Genomic DNA, 21,616 nt, shown 5'->3' with positions numbered 1-21,616 from the left:
TTAAATAACAAATTGAGGCTTTTTTTTGTATTGTAGTTTATTGCTCAGCAAAGAATATTTTGGTGACATTGGTGTAAGCACAAAATCTTAATTGGAAGAAAAATTTCATACTTCTGAACATTTCATGAGTAGAACTAATCCTTATATTTTTCATCTCTCGATTCCATTATTGCTATCTAAAAATGAAGAAAATGTTAATGATACATGAAACATGAGGTCAGTGCGGGTGATATTTTATGACCGTATTTTGTTTACGGTAACAAAACAGGTAAGAATGACTGGTCACAGTCTATAAATTCCATTTCTCTAATCCAGGCTAAAACAATTAAACGCTAAGAGTCGTGACGTGTTTGGGCCAGAGATACAGTTCTTATTTTGGGTGCAGTTGGTAGTCTGATGAAGGATGCTGACGTTCTACATAGATGATGAGCTCAGACTTTTCTCCTCTCTTTCTGGTGGTGATATTATTGTCTTAACGGTGTTGGTACATGTGACACAATCCTGTGACATTATTCCACAAGTGTCACCTCGATTGGCAACGCTAATCTGATTGTCAGAAGAAGAATTTAACATTGTGGTGGACACGCGGGATTTGGAGTCAAAACCTTCAAGTACGTGTCGAAAGAGTCCATTAGTGATGACTCCCTCAGGGTTGTTGTTGTTGGTATTGACTGTAAATCAGAAAGAAAAAGGAAAAAAAATGTCAAGGGTGCATTTGTGTTGTTTTAATATCACATTGTGCAACCCATTCCATTACCGGACATTGTGGAATTCAGGACATTGTCCTCTCCCCCAGAGCTCAGGAAGACATCCAAAACCTCCTGGTCAGAGATGTCAATCAGCTCCATCTGTTCCAGCATGTCCACATTTACTTCCATAGATGAGATGCTACCAATAGGTGCTATAAAGACAGAAGAAATCAAAAGTATACATCTCTGTGGAAAAAAAATTGTGAAATAATTCGGCCCTTCCAGCTCACGTCTCGTGTAGTCTCGAATCGAAAGGTGCGCTGAGGACAAATAGACGTCCACATCGTGCTGAAAGACTTCCTCAAAGAAATGCTGCCTCTCGCTTACTTTAAGTTGATGCGTTGTGTCCATATCTGGAATCCTCGGAACCCGCTCTGTCTCCGCTGGAAATACAGTATCAGACTTGAGTTTAGTCATGGGCTTATGTCTGTTATCCATCCATCCATTTTCTTGGCCTCTTATCCTCACAAGGAGTGCTGGAGCCTATCCCAGCTGTCAACAGGCAGGAGGCGGGGTACACCCTGAACTGGTTGCCAGTGAATCGCAAGGCACATGGAGACAGATAACAGTCACACTCACAATCACACCTACGGGCAATTTAGAGTGTCCAATTAATGTCACATATTTTTGCAGTGTGGGAGGAAACCGGAGTGCTTAGAGAAAACCCCCACAGGCACAGGGAGAACATGTAAACTCCACACAGGGATTGAACCCGGGACCTCAGAACTGTGAGGCCAATGCTTTCCAGCTGACCCACCGTGCCCTTACAGTGAAGAAAATGAGTATTTGAACACCCTGCTATAGAGAAAGTTCTCCCATTTAGAAATCATGGAGGGGTCTGAAATTTTCATCGTAGGTGCATATCCACTGTGAGAGAGATAATCTAAAAATTAAAAATCCAGAAAACACAATGTATGATTTTTTAACAATTTATTTGTGTGATACAGATGCAGGTCAGACGTTTCCTGCAGTTGATCACCAGGTTTGCACAGACGCAGAAGGGATTTTGGCCCACTCCTCCACACAGATCTTTTCTAGATCAGACAGGTTTCTGGGCTGTCACTGAGAAACATGGAGTTTCAGATCCCTCCAAAGATTTTCTATTGGGTTCAGGTCTGGAGACTGGCTAGGCCACGCCAGAACCTTGATATGCTTCTTATGGAGCTACTCCTTAGTTTTCCTGGCTCTGTCCTTCAGGTCATTGTCATGTTGAAAGGCCCAGCCACGACCCATCTTCAATGCTCTGACTGAGGGAAAGAGGTTGTTCCCCAAAATCTCACAATACTTGGCCGCCGTCATCCTCTCCTAAATACACTGCAGTCGTCCTGTCCCATGGGCAGAAAAACACCCCCAAAGCATGATGCTACACCCCCATACTTCTCAGTTGTGATGGTGTTCTTGGAATCGAACTCATCATTCATCTTCCGCCAAACACGGTTAGTGGAATTATGACCAAAAAGTTCAATTTTGGTCTCATTTGACCACAAAACCTTCTCCCATGACTCCTCTGTATCATCCAAATGGTCACTGGCAAACTTAAGACGGGCCTTGGCATGTGCTGGTTTAAGCAGGGGAACCTTCCGTGCCATGTATGATTTCAAACCATGACGTCTTAGTGTATTACCAACATTCACCTTGGAAACGGTGGTCCCAGCTCTTTTCAGGCCATTGACCATGTCCTGTCGTGTAGTCCTGGGCTGATTCCTCACTTTTCTAAGGATCATTGAGACCCCACGAGGTGATATCTTGTATGGGGCTCCACTCCGATTGAGATTCTTCCATTTACTAATGATTGCCCCAACAGTGGACCTTTTTTCACCAAGGTGCTTGGCAATTTCTCCGTAGCCCTTTCCAGCCGTGTGGACTTGTACAATTTTGTCTCTGGTGTTTTTGGACAGCTCTTTGGTCTTGGCCATGCTCCAAGTTTGAGTCTTACTGATTGTATGGGGTGGACAGGTGTCTTTATGCAGCTAACAACCTCACACAGGTGCATCTGATTCAGGATAATACATAGAGTGGAGGTGGACATTTAAAGGCGGACTAACAGGTCTTTGAGGATCAGAATTGTTGCGGATAGACAGGTATTCAAGTACTTATTTGCAGCTGTATCACACAAATAAATCGTTAAAAAAAATCACACATAGCTATTTCTGGATTTTTTTTTCTGATTCTCTCTCTCACAGTGGACATGCACCTAGGATGAAAATTTCAGACCCCTCCATGATTTCTAAGTGGGAGAACTTGCAATATAGCAGGGTGTTCAAATACTTCATTTTTTTCACTGTATGTCTTAATATTTGAAATTTAATATACATGACACACATGGTTCACGACTCTGGTAGGAAACAATGCTGGTGGACACACACACACAAAAGAAAATATTTTAAGATTTCAATTGACTTTTTCTTATTTTCTTCAAACAAACAGACACCAGGATGCTTTTAAGTGGCAGAACGTGAGTGACTATTCCACTGACCTAAACTAATGTTCTTGTGTTTCATGTTGCAGAGTGACATATTCACCACATGGCTGAATGTCTTTTCTTAAATAAATAAATAAACATTCAAGAAACTCTTAATCAATCCAGTGGAACCTGTGAGTGACAAGGATAAATTAATTGGATGTCCGAAACAATTGTACAAAGAAGACGACAAGACTGCCGAAAAAAGCAGTAGCCACTTCCGAACGTACAAAGTGGGAACCGAACCTCCAACATGTTGTTTGTGGTAGCCATTTTTTTTCCAAGGGATAACATTGAGTATTTTACCAAAACATCATGACGGCTAATGGAATGCAGCGTTCTCTCCATTGCACCAGGAAGAAAGTGCCATTAATCCAACTAACAGAAAAGTGTGAAGCATGTGTGCTGACCACTATCTCACTGTGCTGCCACAATTCTCTCAAAGATCTGTTAGAAAAATGAAAAGGATCACAAGTGGAGTAGAAAGATTTAAAGGTGAGTTATTTCTTTAGCTCATGAAAATTAAGTAAAACTTTCACTTATTGAATAAATAAAGCGCTCTGAAAAATATATCCTTTTGTAGGGAATGGAAATATTTAAGCAAAAAATTGATTGTTACAGTACAGTAACCAAGAGTGTATAGAGTCATTTGTCAGGATCGAGCGCTTAAAAAAAGCTTATATTCCTATTGTCTTTTTCAAAGTATTATGTTCGCAAAAATGCATTCTCCAAGCAAGTGAAATGGGTCAAAAAGTGTGAACAAATAGGTATGTTCTATTATATGTGTAAAATATCTGCTGCTGGGAGGATAAGATCATAGTCACTGTTGATGTAAAATAAAGACGTGACCTCCATTCATCAATGAGTTTCCTTCTTTGGTGACACCTCAACACAAATCGATGAGTAGCGTCCACTCATGTCACGTTGCTCCTGTGTCATGTCTGCCACCATAGTGAATAAGAATGAAAATCAATCCATTTTCTTAGCCGCTTATCCTGATGAGGGTGGCGGGAGTGCTGGAGCCTGTTCCAACTGTCAACGGGCAGGAGGCAGGGCACACCCCGAAATGGCTGCCAGCCAATCGTAGGGCACATAGAGACAATCACACCTGGGGGCAATTCAGAGTGTCCAATTAATGTTGCATGTTTTTGGGATGTGGGAGGAAACCAGAGTGCCCGGAAAAAACCCACGCAGGCACATGGAAAACATGCAAACTCCACACAGGAGGGTCCGCGATCGAACCTGGGACTTCAGAACCGTGAGGCCAACACTTTACAGTTGCCCCACCGTGCTGCCGAGAATGAAAATATTGTATGAAATACTGTAGTACTCTACACTGTACACTGAAGAAGATTGTTACATCTATAGGTCATAAAGCAGAGACAGAACACAACCGAACCATGAAAACTGTTTTGCTCATCACTCTCATCAGTTGAAGTCTTTGACAGGCCTAATGTGTTCTCTCTGTCTGTCTACTTTGTTTACCGTAGTGTTAATCCCTAGTTGTTTATTTTTTTAAGATAGATTCTCTAAATATTTTTCTTCATTGAGTCCAGTTACAGTGGTTGTTGGCTCATTGAATGTTTTGTTAAAAATAGTTTTAGAATTTGGACCATCCGAAATGCATCATCTTACAGTGATAGCAACTAGAAGGACACAAAGGGTTTGAATTACTAAAGGTTTGTGCAAAGAAAAAAACATGCAAATGTGTTTACTTATACAAAAATGGTGAAGCTGATCCACTAACTGGGCACACCTATCACTGATTCTCCCAAACAGCAAAATTCACTCAGTTTATTTTGGCCATTCTAGGAATGGGACATACAAATACAGTAGATTAATTTAGCAAGGACAATGTAATTTACAAAAAGTGAGACAAATTGCAATGTCTCATCACACATCTTTCAATACCACATTTGTAAGGCTGGTGAAAAAAGCCTCACTGTGCGCAACCATGACAAGGAGCCATATTTAAAACAATGGCAACACTGCACAGCAGTCCTGCCCTCCTCCCCATACTCATGGGCCACTCCAGATTTTATTGCACCACAGCACTCAGTGGCCACTGATACACAGGACACCGACAGTCATTGTAACGGGGGAAAGGTGTGCTTTTCAATTGACCCCTCCGTGGATATTGCGCAATCCGCGTCACTGACCAATCAGAGGCCAGAGACCTGCATAAACCAATGCCCGTTTTTGCTCCCGCCATTTTCTCAGACAACATTGCATGGTCCAGTATAGTTTATTTATAGTTTAGTTAGCGTTTTATCGCGTATTTGGGTTATTTAACAAAAAATATGGTTAAGCGGCGTAGTCACGGACTTTGCAATAGTGACGACAGGTATCCTGAAAGGCTAGTTGGTGGAGTTCGATTCGTACCCTTTCCAAAACCGAAGACCCAGTACGAAAAATGCCTCCGTTGGATCAAACTTTGTGGAAGACCGCATCATCAACTAAATCCATCTGATATCAACCGGAACACGTATGTTTGCATGAAGGTATGCCCTATATTTGATTTTCAATACATGTCTCGTATAAATGAATTCGAAGTTCTTCGCTAGCATAACACTGCTGCGTGTGAACAATTGACACATTATTCTTTGTTGAGCGATATTAGGGATGATTGGACTGCACAAACGTATTGATTTCTTGCTGGCTCGCGACCGAAGCTTAACCAGACTGTGTTTGATCGAAGATATGCCCTAAATTTGATTTTTAATACACGTCTCGTATAAATGAATGAGACGTTCTCCGCTAGCATAACATTGCTACGTGTGAACGATTGGCACACTTATTCTTTGTTGAGTGATATTTAGCGATGATCGGACTGGACAAATGTATTGATTTCTTGCTGGCTCGCGGCCAGAAGCTTAACCAGACGGTGTTTGCACAAAGATATGCCCTAAATTTGATTTTTAATACACGTCTCGTATAAATGAATGAGACGTTCTCTGCTAGCATAACACCGCTACGTGTGAATGATTGAATGAAATCAGAAGCATGGCGTCTCTCTCAGTTAAGAATGTATTGTATTTAGAATCTATAATATATCGTTAATTTGAATGAAATCAGAAGCATGGAGTCTGTCTCAGTTCAGAATGTATTGTATTGTATTTGCCATTTTTATTGTTTGTCTTACGTCAGCGCACGTGGCGTGACGTCACTTCAGGAGGCGTGGTTAAGTGCCCTGTATGGAGGGGTCAATTGACCCCTCCGTAGAAATTGCGTCATCCGCATCGCTGACCAATCAGAGGCCAGAGATCTGCATAAACGACACCCCTTTTTGGGACCCACAGTTTCCTCAGACAACGTTGCATGGTCCAGTATAGTTTTTGTTAGCGTTTTATCGCGTATTTGGGTTCTTTAACAATAGATATGGTTAAGAGGTGTAGTCACGGAGTTTATAATAGTGACGACAGGTATCCTGAAAGGCTAGTTGGTGGAGTTCAATTCGTACCCTTTCCAAAACCGAAGACCCAGTACGAAAAATGTCTTCGATGGATCAAACTTTGTGGAAGACGGCATGATCAACTGGATCCATCTAAAATCAACCGGAACAGAAGGCCGAGTACGAAAAATGTCTTCGATGGATCAAACTTTGTGGAAGACCGCATGATCAACTGAATCTATCAACCGGAACAGATATGTTTGCACGAAGGTAAGCCCTATATTTGATTTTCAATACATGTCTCATATAATTGAATTAGCAGTTCTTCGCTTGCATAACATAGCTAAGTGTGAATGATTGACACACTTGATCTGTGTTGAGCGATATTTTGCGATGATCTGACTGCACAAACGTGTCTCTGTTCGGCGCTCCAGAGCTAAGCTAAACCGGACTTTGTTTGTTTGCACGAAGGTATGCCCTGTATTTGATTTTCAATACATGTCTCATATAAATGAATTAGCAGTTCTCCGCTTGCATAACATAGCTAAGTGTGAATGATTGACACACTTGATCTGTGTTGAGCGATATTTTGCGATGATCTGACTGCACAAACGTGTCCCTTTGTTCGCGGCTAATGAGCTAAGCTAAACCGGACTAGCAGCCCTAAAAGCCTTCGACGTGCACCGAGACACCAAGACTGAAGGAAGGATGTTTGAGGACACTAAACTAGTGATTGTCGTACTCGGTCGGGACTTACGTAGGTTCGGCACTAATTCAAGAATAATTATTGAGGGGAGCGCGTGACGTTACACAAAGAAAACGAGAGAAACAACTCGTAAATCAAGCCTCGCCTTCTTCTTTTCCTTCATACAGCGGTTCACAAACGGCTATACAGATACATATACAGATTCTGCACACAAGTGTGATATGTAACACGAAAATAGGAAACTGTCAATGACGAATTCGTCTTTGGGTTATAATATATTATATTATGTGGCTTCTCGGTCTTCCTCTGACTCTGGAAAGATCTTGCGCTAATATCAATGGTTTCTCCGTCGATATGCATGTAAATACCATTGAAATACCCCTCGCTGAAATACTTGAAGCCCTGCTGTCTGCTTTTCAACGATATTTCACTGCTAGCGAAGAATGCGAATGAGAAATTAGCCGGTAAATCGGACAGTTTCGCTCTATTCTTTTCTTGCTGCGCCGCGCTTTTTGCTAATTGTTTGTTGGACGTAGGCGCACGTGGCGTGACGTCACTTCAGGAGGCGTGGTTAAGTGCCCTGTACGGAGGGGTCAATTGGCTTTGGTGGTGCTCTGAGGTCAGGCCCCCCACTGAGTTGATGGTTGCTTGGCATGAGTGCTCCCCTCTTGTCCCTTGTGGCTCCTCTCTGGGTTGCACCCATTATAATTTTCTAGTCAGGTGCCCCATTCACCAAACACGGGACACTGTCTTCCTGTGAGCCTGGGTGAGGACTGGCTACATTGTGGGGCCTGCCAGTTGGTAGGAGATGTCTCGCTTTCCTAGGGATGGGACCAGGAAGGAAGGAGGAGCACATAGGGGGATGGGGTGAGACAGTTCAATGAAAGCTGTCGCCTGGAGTGGCTGCCCTCCTGAATTTAAGGAGACCTGAGGCAGCACAGAGCTGTCTGGGGTTGAGATTCACCGTAGTCAGAGTTCGGAGTGAGGTACCGGCTGGTCTGATCTGGCAACAGGCCACAGTGTGCCCCCACTGCCCAGAGTAGAAGCAGAGCCCCACTGTTTATCGGCATAGACCTTCCTCGGGAGGGAGACAGAGGCGCCCCAGCTGCATGGGCGCTTCTGCACTAGCAAACGCACACAGAGGAGCATCGGTGTCCCTGGTGCATGAGAGCATATTCCTCCACCAGGCATTATCCCACTCACTATCCATGAGGCTTTTGTCGATTTTCAGAGCGAGAGCGATGAGGGATTTCAGGTCTGTCAGCAAGTCCAGCAGGATTATCTTATCCTTTGCAGTGGGGGATAGCACTTGAAAGAAAGGGTCTAGCTAGTAGTGCCCTGTCGTTTACTTATTTTGGCTGCTAGAATACAGAACTCAGTGGGATGCTGGAGACCCTGGGTTTGCCTTGCTGCAGCGTGATTAAAGATTTCGCCACCTCACATTCTGGGGTCGCATTTTGAAACACCTGCTCCATAGATTTCATGAAAGATGCCTGGCATGTGTTTGTGTCACGAATCCACTTCGCCATAGCCCACGCTAATGCACGTCTCGTCAGGTGGGAAATGATGAAAGCAAACTTGGCTCTGTCAGAGGGAAAGGCGGAAGCCTCTAGCTCGAAGTTGAGTTCGCACTGCGTAACGAAAGGCTTGATATTGTTCGAAGTTACCTGAGAATTGCTCAAGACGTGTGAGTGGCAAGCAGACGCCCACATGTGCAGCAGGGACCGGCAAGGAGACAGACTCATGAGACGCGAGGATTCCGTGGTTGCTATCAGTGCCGTGATGGCGACGGCCTTGCTGGGGGAACACTCAAGGAGGGAATTAAGCCGAGTCATTACATCCCACAACATGGTGTTCTGCTGCTCCAGCTGGCGGTCAAATGTGGGGAAATGTTCATCATGATGGGTGAGGCGAAGACCCTGAGCCTGGAGAGCCTTCCACACAGAATCAGAGTCGGCTGGGTCCATGTATTGGCAACATCGTTCTGTCATGACCAGAACTTAAGATTAAATCCAAGGAGCACGACTCTGGAGACCAGGTACCCTTTGAGCAGGAAGTTTATTCAGTTCGGGGCAAGGCAGTCCAGAAGATCAACAGAAACAGAATTGGCAGGCTAAGAGGGAAGGTCAAACACGACGCATGGTCAATCAACCGAGAAGTCAGTAACACGAGACAAGCTAATGCGGGAATGTGATGAAAAAGTACAATGATCTGGCAAAGGACCAGACCACACATGTGGCAATATATCCATCCATCCATTTTCTTCGCCGATTATCCTCACGAGGGTCACGGGGAGTGCAGGAACCTATCCCAGCTGTCAAGGGGCAGGAGGCAGGGTACACCCTGAACTCGCTGCTAGCCAATTGCAGGACACATAGAGACAAACAGACACACTCACAATCACACCTAGGGGCAATTTACAGTCTCCAATTAATGTTGCGTGTTTTGGGGATGTGAGAGGAAACCGGGTGTAGCAATATATATCGACGGTAATTAGCATGAACAAGAAGCAAGTGGGTGCATCAACTCACCTGAGCAGGTACGCATAAGGTTGAGGAAGGACACACCCATGATAGGTTTGAGCCACTCACTGTGACAAATAACTTAGAACTATGCGAGTCTTTTAGGTATCCCCTCACTTAAACTCTGGTCCCACAGAAACATATAATTAACAGTACCTAGCCACTCCCATTATTTGGTTACATTTTCACTCTTTCCTTTTTGTTTTTTATCTCCATCCATCCATTTTCAATAGGGCTTATTCTGATTAGGTTCACGAGGCGCTGGAGCCTATCTCAGCTGACTTTGAACGAAAAGCAGAATACAACCCGAATTGGTCGCCAGTCAGTCAGAGGGGACATAATCAGAGACATCCATTCGCACCCACATTCAGACCGTCACTTAATAGTAACTGAACCTATGCTGCTAAGACCAAAGTCACTGGTGTCAACTTTGTTTAAAAACAGACACACACAATGCATGCCCGCAGCTCATGTGACCACATGTCGAGGCTGCTATGCTATATGTAGTACGTGATATTCTTTCCTTTCGTGGATTCTTAAAGGGCCACTGTGAAATGGATGATTTTTAGTATGTTGTTAATGAAAAAACGACAGCCAATATGAGCCCACGCGTTTTTTCACCACAAACATGATTTTTGTCATGACCCATCGAAACGGAGGTCGGACCCAAATGCAGGAGTCGGGAGACGCAGAGGTAATAAGGAAAAACGTTTATTATTCCAAGGTCGGGGATCGGGCAGGCAGTCAGGTGCAGCAGCGGTAGTCAGGACGTTGGGCGTGGAGAGCAGGTCCGCGGGCAGCCAGGTGTCGGTACACGGAAGATCGAACAAAGCAGGCAGGAATAGCAGAGGAGTCAGGCTTATGGGGTCGGTCGGAGAACAGGGGGAGGTCGGTACACACGGGTTCTCGATCAGAGATACGGGAGTGCAGGAACGGGGCATGAGTTGCAACGATCTGGCAAAGGACCAGTCGTCCCCAGGGTCCTATATACACCGGGACCAATCAGCCCGCATGAGGCACAGGTGTGCGCCTCCCAATCAGCGCAGCCGCGCGGGCACCCGCACAGCCAGGGCTGGACCAGCAGGACCATGACAATTTTGACGGATACAGCTTTTTGTAACTCTCGCCATGAAAATCCTCTCGAGGGATTTGTTTTCGAGAAGAAGAAGGAAGTGACGTAAAGGACAGAAGCGCCCCCAAGTGGACTCCAGGAAGGTAGCTCGTTGTTCCTTCGTGTTAGCCAAAATGCCAGTTCACTGCATTGCTGGACATTGCTTGAACACTCAGGAGAATGGATTTATCCTTCATAAGTTTGCAAGAGACCCAGTTCGTCGTGAGAAATGGATTGCACGGGTGCAGAGGACGAGAGCTTCGTGCGTTCCAAATGACAGGTAGGTGTGTAGACAGCTATTAAAAAAAATAATAGACCACGCAATCAGTCTCTCATAACGTAACAAAAGATCCACGTACGAAATATGTCCATGTGTGCGTTGGACGGCGTCTCCGCTGCGGAACTGGATCGGACGGGGAGGCGGTTTGGCCGTGATCGCATATCATCTGAATATGGTTCGAAACAATAGTGTAATATTTCCCCGGTAACTTCACTCGATTTGCGTGATGTTCTCCTTTTCGAAAAGAGCTTCCATGTCAGGAGGGGCGTCTCCCATAGTAGGGTGCACAGGATGTTTTCATTGGCGAATGTCCGGGTGACACGGACAGAGGATGCAGCCAATAAGGCGACCACTTGGATGTCGTTGAATGACACTTCTGCAACTTTGCGAATGGATGACGCCCTCTCCGCTCCAATTATTTTTTCGTATAGACATTAAAGTGAATAATATTATAAGTATTTTTCATTTTCAATTTTAGAATCTTTACAGGGATGACACTTGACCTTTAAATTTCTTGGTAGAAGACGTCTGAAGAGAGAGTGGAGGCTCAAGCCCAAGTCTGTCTGTTCGGCTTTCAGGTAGTTCAGTTTATTATTATGACTACATTTATTGCTATATTTATCTATTCATGAATTTTCTGAGCCGCTTATCATCACAAGGGTCACAGGAGTGGTGGAGCCTATTATTATTTATTTAATTTCCTATTAAATCATATACCCCATAACATACATCAGTCCTTGATGTATTTTTTTTTACATTCACTACTCATTTATACAACCACTCACTACTGCATATAAGAAAAATATTTCCTGAACACCGTCCAGTGTTCTATCTATCTATCTATCTATCTATCTATCTATCTATCTATCTATCTATCTATCTATCTCTATCTATCTATCTATCTATCTATCTATCTATCTATCTATCTATCTATCTATCTATCTATCTATCTATCTATCTATCTATCTATCTATCTATCTATCTATCTATCTATGTTTTATTTGTTTTAGCTTTTGTCTTTTATTTGATATCTTTAATACTTACTTACTGAACTTTTTCTCAGGCTATTTTTTGTTTCTTTGTTGTAGTACGCATCCATCAGTCGTTCTGTTTTACTAATATTGTCTCCGCCATGTATTGGCGTGCCGTTCTTCCGATATTTCTTCAGTATCCTTTCTCCTTCCTCTTGTGGAAGCATGTGCTTTGGGAGCTGAGGAAGAAAAGGTCATTGACAAGAGCTCAGGACCAGCTGGAAATGGGGAGTGACAGGAACAGGCAGAAGGATAGAATACAGCAGCAGTGTGGGTTGGACTTGTCTGCATGACATCCTGCCTTCTCACAAAAACTCGGACAACCACTCCAAGGGGAAGGCTATTCAGAGCTGCAGAAAAGCACAGCTTTAAGTGAAAGGAATTGACCCGTACAGCTTTGACATGTTGCAAGTTAGAGGAAACCACTCAAGGTGTGGCGGAGCGTGAATGAATCCAACCTCTTAGACTTTCATTTGACTTTCTCAAAGTAGATCGATTCAAAACCTTGCTTGTTTTCATCCTAAATGGAGGCATACGACAAGGCATCATTGGACACAGTGGTTTGTGCCTGCAAATGAATAAAAGCATCATCCCCACGTGATGACAATAACATTATTCATTTCCTAGCTCTGTTTCAGTGACAACAGTTTGCTCACCCCACCACGTGCCTCACCCTAATTCAAGGACAGCACCCTGAAGCTGCGGTTCACAAGCGTCTACTGCACGATCAACACATTGATCTGGAGGCTAAATGCAGTGATGTCAGGCCTTACTGTGGCCCACGGGCTGCCATTAACTCCTCTCTGTGTCAAATGAATAAGTGAGATCACTGGATGAGTCCTCTGTGACAAGGAGAAGGGAGGTCAGGTGGAAAAACTGTCTTGACATGAGCGACTCGGTTTTGGTCCCCTGCTGTCAAGGTTATGTAAAGTGCCTACATAGAAAAGTTTATACATCTTTGCCAGACTGAACCATAATAAAAGCTTTTTCTAATATTTCAGTTGCTCTAGATTCAATATTTTTGTTACCTATATTCTACTCAATAGTGTGCTGTGAGGGCCTCCGGAGCCTTTTCTGCTGGCCTAAACATTCTCATAGCCACTGACCGACAATTGCATCTTCATTAACTAATGAATTAATTTATTTCAACTTGAACATCACAGATATTTTCATATCACTTAAATCAAACTTCTAAAACAGCATCACACAAATGTATTCAAAATAAATACACATCTAAAGCACTCAAATGACAAAGATTAATATAAATGACTTTGTGGACATGTACATTCTCACTGTAGACAATAGATTATAGACAGCCTGGATAATTTCATGAAATGGCTGCGGACGAGGCACTTGAGCAAGTGATGGGTTTGTATAATAAATATATAGTGTATATATCATATGTTGTATTGCAATATACTACTTAGATGGCTTGAGGCGGACCCGCAAATGTGCAAATGTATTTTCAGCGTGAGTGAAAGCTTTTGTGCATCCAGGGCCATATCATCCCGTTGGTGCATAAGTCAGTATTTTTTGCACCTGGCTTGCATGTTTTCAAGATCCACCAATTCTCCCCTAATGACTGCCCTTGAAATCTATTTGGCAAACGTGTCACGCACTCGTGTGCGTCATGACGTCACATGACTTTTGTTAACGACGCCATACTGAACGGCAAAACTACAATACAACTTGCGTTTTGCAGTGATCTTTTTGTGAGTATTGGCTTGCTTATAAGCGTGTTACGGCCTTTTCATCATGGTATTTCATTGTGTGGCTTATGGTTGTAAGAACAGATAGAAAAAGCAGTCTGACACTTCAGGTTAACCTTTTGCTGAGCAGTCAGCTAATTTATTGTGGTATCCTCCACACTTGTTACATATCCTTACAGAGGTCTTAGGGCTCTCAATATGCCGACTAGAACCTGCAGCAAAATTTTGCCTTCCAGGTTTGCAGTGGATAACATTAACCTCGTGGCTGTCCCTAGCCATAGCCTTTAGCTGCACTTTTGCTAACTCGTGGGAGCAGGCTATGCCAATCGATCTTTTCGCGCGTGAGCTCCGGCCCCTGGCTGAGAAACTTTTCGCGCACGCTCGGTGAGTTGGTAGTCAAAACTATGCAGTCTCTGACCATCTCATGGCTGTTTGAGTTGTTACAGTCTTTAAGCAACAGCTTGAGTTCCGTCACAAAGTGCTCACATTACTCACAGTTACCTTGCGCCTTCTCGTGAAACATATATCTAGCAAATATGGGGTTTGCTTTCGGAGTGAGGTAGTCAGAGAATTTTTCGTAATAAGTTTTGAGCAACCTATCTTCGTCCCCGGTCAGTGTACACGTATCCTGGCCTTTATCGCTGGTCCACAGCAGGAGGAACTGCATCTCCGCCACGCATCTGGTAAAGTGGATGAGTCCCAGTCCATCCTCGGGCTTGGAACACTGAACTTACGCCTCCATCATGGTAAATTTGTCGTGGTCTTCGTTCGCCCGAGCCCGCACTCCCCCCACCCCCCATGAGTCGATAGCTATACTACAGTCACTCTGACACAATGTTATGATCTTGCTGCAGTGTTATTGAATAACGTAGACGTGAGTCAAAATGTATTTTTTAACGTGGGTGATATTTATTTCGCTTTTTCCCCTGCCAACCTCTCTAGCTCAGTTCCTTATCATCCTGCCTTGTTGCACCCCGCTGACATTGACACAATCACAATCACATCACACTTGCTATATATGAGAAGTACTATAGCTCAATCAAATAATAACGAGACGATACGCGCTCTCGAGTTTCACATGTGGCTTCTTTCCTTATTCCTCACTCCAGCACAAGTGCCTCAATCACCTCTGGTTACAGTGTTCGTTTGTCAAAAGACTTTCCAGATAAAAAATCAAATGATAACAGTAGCCAAAACATTACAGTATACACTTATTGCTTCCTAGCCATGATATGTAGACACAATCATTGCGTCCAAAATGTAGGTGTAAACAAAAAACAGGTGGCTGGCGTGACGTCATCGAAAAGTATCTTTTCACGGACCAGTGAGAATGATTGACAGCTCCCCTTTGACCAATCAGTGAGTGTCATTTTCTGAACTCCACCCATGCTGTCCACAGCCACCACCTTTTACCCACAAAAAAATAGAGTGTTTGGTTAAATTAGGTCTGACTATTATTACTTTAAGCCTCTGAATTCCAAGTGTATAGTCCGGCTTATATCCGATTTGGAAATATGGTGCTTCGATGTGCCTGGGGAACGTGGAATGGAGACGATCGCTATCCAGAGAGATAACTGGGAGGATATCTGGTGCGCCTTCCCACCCCAAAGGCGAACTTCGAGAAATGCAAATGGTGGATTACTGGCTTGTGGCCAACCTCACGACCACCTGAACGTATTGAAAATAAATCAGCACAAAGGCGTCTGTTTCAAGGTAAGTTATATAAGTTAGTTGGTGTAACAGCTATAAAGTACAATGATGATGAACATCTCCTGGAATGTGTCAAGGGGCTTGCACTACAAATTGACAAAGACCATCCCATTATTTTCACTATTATTCATTGTTTATTTCATTATTTTAACTTGTAGTTCATATCTGTCTGACAAAGAATCGGTTTTCTTTTCCTCCTTTTTGTTGATCGAGCTACAACTACTTCACTCATCCGCACTGGTTTGATTTTGGACCCTATGGGTTTATTCCACTGCTGTGGCAGAGACATGCAGCTTTGCTCACACGGCACGTGAGAAAAGTTATGGAGTTTGAGCCCTGGTAGAGTTTTAATCAAACCAATAATATGGGAGCACTTTCCACCCAGACTGAAATAAATGAAGAGACCATGTCAGTAAAATATATAATGTTGGCATTTATGTGCATATTTACTTTAAGTTCTATCCTGTATGCTGTCAACAACCTATATATTTATATGTGGACAACGCAATGGATAGGTTTCCAACTAGACCATCTTGTGTGTCAGGTCAGAGAACACAGGTGATAGGTGGCGCATGATTTTTTTTTCTATCGTTAATTTTTCCAATTGGTCTAAGGACTGTGATGACATCATTGGAAACCTATCCAGAGCTGTGTGTGCAAGTAGGAAACAGTATGACAAGCCTTGGGGATAATATTCAAGGGTTCTTATCCATGAGTGAACACATCACGTGAACACAAATATTTTGGCCCTACATTTACGTCTACAGTACATACGTTCAGACCGATAGAGGACACGCATACTGCTATAATCTATGTAAATTAATTATCCACTATGAACGTAGGTATCATTTCGAATCAACATGTGTATGTAGCGTAAAAATGCAAACTTACCCTGCTTTGCATGAACAATAGGCATCAGAAATCTTTCGTTTCACATTCGATGTCCAACATAAGTTTATGAGGTGGTTGATTCTTTCACATGGACGCCCATCACATTGCAGAAACTTAAACTGGCGTTCCCATTTGGGAAACCTTGACATTATGAATATGTCTCTGTTCAAAGCAATTCTGGCCTTTCTGTACACTCTTTGTCGATATTACTGATACCATGGGTAAAAAGGAAAAAGAAATAATATTGGAAATTCGCTCTAATGAATCGCTCATAACATGCTTCGGCCGCACTGTGTCCGCCATTTTGATCGGGAGCTTGGGGTGCTTAACAACAGTATCTAAGTAGCCGTGCCTTAGGCGCCCTGCACAGATCTGTGAATAGTTGAACAGGCTACATCGGTGGTGTCAAACATACGGCCACCAAGTCAGATTATCCAATCCAGCCCATGGGAACAGAGAATACGTTGACTGCTAATTTTCAATAAAAGTAACCTTTATTGATAATTTTGTCCACTGAAAGGTGCACTGACGACACTTAAATGATATGGATGTAAACAGTGGTAAGTTTCAGGGACATAAAATGGTATGCGATGTTCAAACTGTGAAAATAAATACCATCCATGCATCTATTTTCTGAGCCTGTTATCCTCACGAGGGTCTCGAGAGTGCTGGGGCCAATCCCAGCTATCATTGTGCAGGATGCGGGGTATACCCTCAACCGGTTGCTAGCCAATCAAAAATAAATAAATCCTGTAGACATGTTTTAAAATACATTAAATATTACAAAATTTCAGTCAAACGCTTCACGTCAAAAAAAGTTGGCTTTGTTAGAACTTTGCTGGGTTTTTTTTTTTTATTCACTGCCATTACTTACATTTTTATGTATACATTTACAAAGGATGCATAACTAAATGGTGCACGCTCACCGATTCATCATATTGTTAAAAATTTCAAACTGTTAATTTGATATGCAACAAAATTTGATAAGAATGAAATAATCCATCGATCCTTCCATTTTCTTCACCGCTTATCCTCACGAGGGTCACGGGAAGTGCTGGAACTGGAACAAAACTATCTCAGCTGTCAACGGGCATGAAGCAGGGTACACCCTGAACTGGTTGCCAGCCAATCACAGGGAACATGGAGACAGATAACAGTCACACTCACAATCACACCTACGGGCAATTTAGAGTGTCCAGTTAATGTTGCATGTTTTTGGAATGTTGGAGAAACCGGAGTGCCCAGAGAAAACCCACACAGGTACAGGGAGAACATGCAAACTCCACACAGGCAGGTCCAGGATTGAACCCGGGACCTCAGAACTGTGAAGCCAACGCTTTATCAGTTGAACCACTCTCCAGAATGAAATGATAAAAAGAATAATATCCTAATGAACAAATGTGGACATTTTCCAAAAGTACTTGTAATTATTTGCCCGAAAACAATAGGGAAGTTTGTGAATAGCTATTTGTAGATTTTTAAGCCAAAAAGAAAGTGGTTTCAAATCACTTGAATCATCTTCTAGCTAGCCCTGTTTTTTTAAATCTGATTCGTCGAAAAAAATAAACTGCCATTATCAGTGTGTGTATATGGCATGAGCGAGCATTTACAGTAATGAAGACCTTGTGCGGCTTGCATTGACATGGCAATACATAGAAACTGGAAACTGATTGGACCCTCCACGCAGAAAAAAAAAAAAAATATATATATATATATACAGTACACACACACAAGTGAAAGCTGGAACTGACTGTTGGAAATAAATTAAGGCATTTGAGATTTTTATTATTTGTATTTATTTATTATAATATTTTTTATTATTATATAATTTTATAATATATATATAAATTACAAAAATATTACCAATAACTAATTAATAATGGGGAGGCACAGTGGCGCAGCTGTAAAGTGTTGGCCTCACAGTTCTGATGACCCTGTCATAAGCAAGGCCTGCTCACTGCCAAGAGGGCCTCTGACACCTGTCACAGCTGTTTCACATTCGGACTGTAATTAGACAGGCATTTAAGTTAGAGTTTTTGTTACTGGCATTTGCCAGTTCGTTGAGTATGCTTTACCGAATCCTGGGTTACTTCACCACTGCGCCATTACAGTCCAGTCACGTTTTTGTGATGCTCTTTGGTTGTCTCATATTTACCTCGGATCTCGTTTCTTTTTTTTTTGGAACCTGCCTTCTTGGACTGTGTTATCATGCACAACTTTATAATAAAACCTACTGAACATCATGCCTTTGCCTGGGAGTCCTGCATTTGGGTCCGCCCCCGCTTCGCTGGTTCGTGACAGACCTGGGTTCAGTCCCGTCCCTGCCTGTGTGGAGTTTGCATGTTCTCCCCGTGCCTGCGTGGGTTTTCTCCGGGCACTGTGGTTTCCTCCCACATCCCAAAAACATGCATTAAAGGGAGACTCTAAATTGCCCATAGGTGTGATTGTAAGTGCGATTGGTTGTTTATCTCTGTGTGCCCTGCGATTGGATGGCAACCAGTTCAACGTGTACCCCGCCTCCTGCCCGATGACGGCTGGGATTAGCTCCAGCACTCCCAAGACCCTTGTGAGGATAAGCGGCTCATAATACAGATACATATAAAATGATATAGTCCAAGTATCACATGATAACCAATAATCCTGCAACTGTTTTTTCTGCCAAACAACTCCATTCATACTCGCCATCCATATACAGTACAGTATTTCCCTGCATCATGTCCACGCCTACCTAGTGCTGTTTGTAGGTCATTGTCTTGCCCTACTGCCCTCTGTAAGCCCTGAAGCACCAAAGGATTTATCACCTAACACATCCGTGGTTTTAGCTGTACTGTATTTCCAAATCTTCTTACCTGTATCTAGATTGACAGGTTCGTTAAGGAACACTGTGGTATGAGGGGCTTATTTCTATAAACAAGTAATTTTGTTGGTGTGCCAATACAGTGTACCGGATGTAATGAAGCACCATGTGTTATGTGTTGCAGATTTATTGATCAACTTTGGTGTGGCAGTACACAGATAATTATTTCAGAAACTTCAAATACATTTGAAGTCTTCACTGCAAAAAAAATTTTTAGATGCTTTGTATAGGATAAGACAAGCTCCTCAATCAGAGGGCACAGATGGAGACAGAAGATTAGCCACACCATCAATGAGTAGGACCCAAGCATAGACTGCCTGCATAAAGTCAGGCGAGTGAACAATTATGTTTACAATCAGTACGTCATGTTCAGCATTCACCCCTAAACCGAAGACACTGCTCCCAAGTTACTGGTGTGAGGGGTCATACAGTATTAGCTGCTAATTATGTAATTAAAAAGGGGAAGGGTTTTTATTTCACTTGAGGTACATATAAAGGTCAAATCATAAAAACTCAGTATGATTGTTCAAATAGTTCTGAGCATAACTGAGTATAAAGACATAGCGGCTATGAGAAACTGTAAAGCATTTTGTCTTGAACCAATCTCCAGCTGGCAGACTGAAATATGTTTATAACAGCTGACAAGAATCTCGTTCTGCTGCATGCCGATGTGACCCTCTTTCACATGTTCCCACAGTAATCCAGCCAGAGACACATGAAGTCCAGAAAGTTGGAGCAGAGTAACAGATGGTCAACAGTTTACTCAAGTAACGGCTTGATCCTTTGTAGCCTTGTCTGATCGCACAAGTTTACTCGCAGGTACTGTATGTGTAAGTCCTCTCAGGGGCGGCATTTTTGAGGAATGAAACCGTTCCACTCTGATGCCATCCCGTAATCCTATTAGAAATAAGAGGTCATGGAGGGAGCTCTCTGTGTGTGAATCTGTCAAAGCGCCCGTGTACATCAAGTTCCGGCACCAGTGATGATTAGTATGACCTATTCAGATTGAATTAGTGAACGTTACTCAGGCTGATGATTCAACATTCCTGTCGGATTTTGGCTGGGAGTGCACTCTTCACTGCACTTCAAGCAGCATCAACACAGCTATTCAACACTGCAGATGAGCTGTCACACCACTTCACACATTATGTCTGTCTGCCTCGCCCCCTCAATACATGCACACACACACACACACACATTATGCAACCCTGAATCAAATCACATTTTGTCATAAGTATATAAAACATATCTTCAGAAAATCTCCCTCGTGCTGTACTCCATGAACTAAATCTCTATACAGTTAAGCTACAGCTACTATCTAATGTTTTGGGTTTTTTTTCCCAATGGGTAGAACTCAGAAATCTTGACAAAAAAACTGTGGACTTTTTGTTCTGACTGTACAGACTGATGTTCAAATATTTGCCGATACACAGAAGTTACTCACTGCTTCTTGTGTACAGTCACTCTTTTACTCCATAACAATGAAAAACACGATCTCCCCTCAAGGACTCCTGACCCATCTAAGAATTACAAGTTCCAAAAAAAAATTACTTACGAAGGTGTTGGCTGTGAAGGTTGCCTAATGAGGAGCTCATGTTGTTGTTGTTGTGATTGTTGTTGATGATGATGATGATGATGATGATGATGATGATGATGATGATGATGTCTTAGCCCTGTGAGCTTTCCGTAGAGAGCCTGTCAATCATCTCCCGCATCCCAGAGGATTTGATGTCCACTGCCACAGTGTGATCCTTTCCCTTTTTACTGTCAGTGGACTGTGAGCTCTTCGGATGGAGTAGGAAACAAGTTAGGGGCTTTGAGAAGTCGATCAGCTGACCAATGAGAGGAAGGAGGGAGGAGCTGAGAGAGTGCAAGGGATTGACAAGAGGGATTTTATGTAATGAAGTGGAAAACACCAGAGAGAGACTTGGAGTTATTCTTGTATGCCAAAACACCCACTTCTACCTTCTCTTTCTTCTTTTTTCTCTCTATACTCAACTGAAAGACACTAATACACGTTGCATGTTATGGCAATTTCAGGTTTTGGCTTTTAGTTAATTCCAAAGTGAAATGCATTGAAATTAAGATGTCTTTATTAAGTATTGCACCACTGTTATAATTTTTTTTTTTTTAAGTTTAAAAATGGTGATAATAAACTTAAAAAAAATTAGTGGTGGGTGCTAGCTGGATTCTGTGGG

At 42.8% G+C, this 21,616-nt stretch overlaps 1 protein-coding gene across 2 annotated transcripts; it reads right to left on the bottom strand.

The window, feature by feature from the left end:
- Positions 1-38: 38 nt before the first annotated feature.
- On the bottom strand, positions 39-21,254 carry LOC133507672 (dysbindin-like). 2 transcript variants are annotated; one of them, XM_061832965.1, is made up of 4 exons: positions 20,974-21,254; positions 980-1,132; positions 758-901; positions 39-671 (listed from the first exon to the last, which is right to left on the bottom strand). In XM_061832965.1, exons 1-4 carry the CDS (start codon positions 21,011-21,013, stop codon positions 415-417), a joined length of 594 nt encoding a protein of 197 aa, XP_061688949.1. In that variant the 5' UTR covers positions 21,014-21,254; the 3' UTR covers positions 39-414. The 2 variants fall into 2 exon arrangements, with proteins under 2 accessions (XP_061688949.1, XP_061688950.1); XM_061832966.1 differs by lacking the exon at positions 20,974-21,254 and adding an exon at positions 16,562-17,011.
- Positions 21,255-21,616: the final 362 nt, after the last annotated feature.

Source organism: Syngnathoides biaculeatus, chromosome 10 (assembly GCF_019802595.1).
Source record: "Syngnathoides biaculeatus isolate LvHL_M chromosome 10, ASM1980259v1, whole genome shotgun sequence".
NCBI classification, from domain to species: Eukaryota; Metazoa; Chordata; class Actinopteri; order Syngnathiformes; family Syngnathidae; genus Syngnathoides; species Syngnathoides biaculeatus.
The sequence above is the reverse complement of the archived record's forward strand: the minus strand, read 5'-3'. Positions and strand labels throughout refer to the sequence as shown.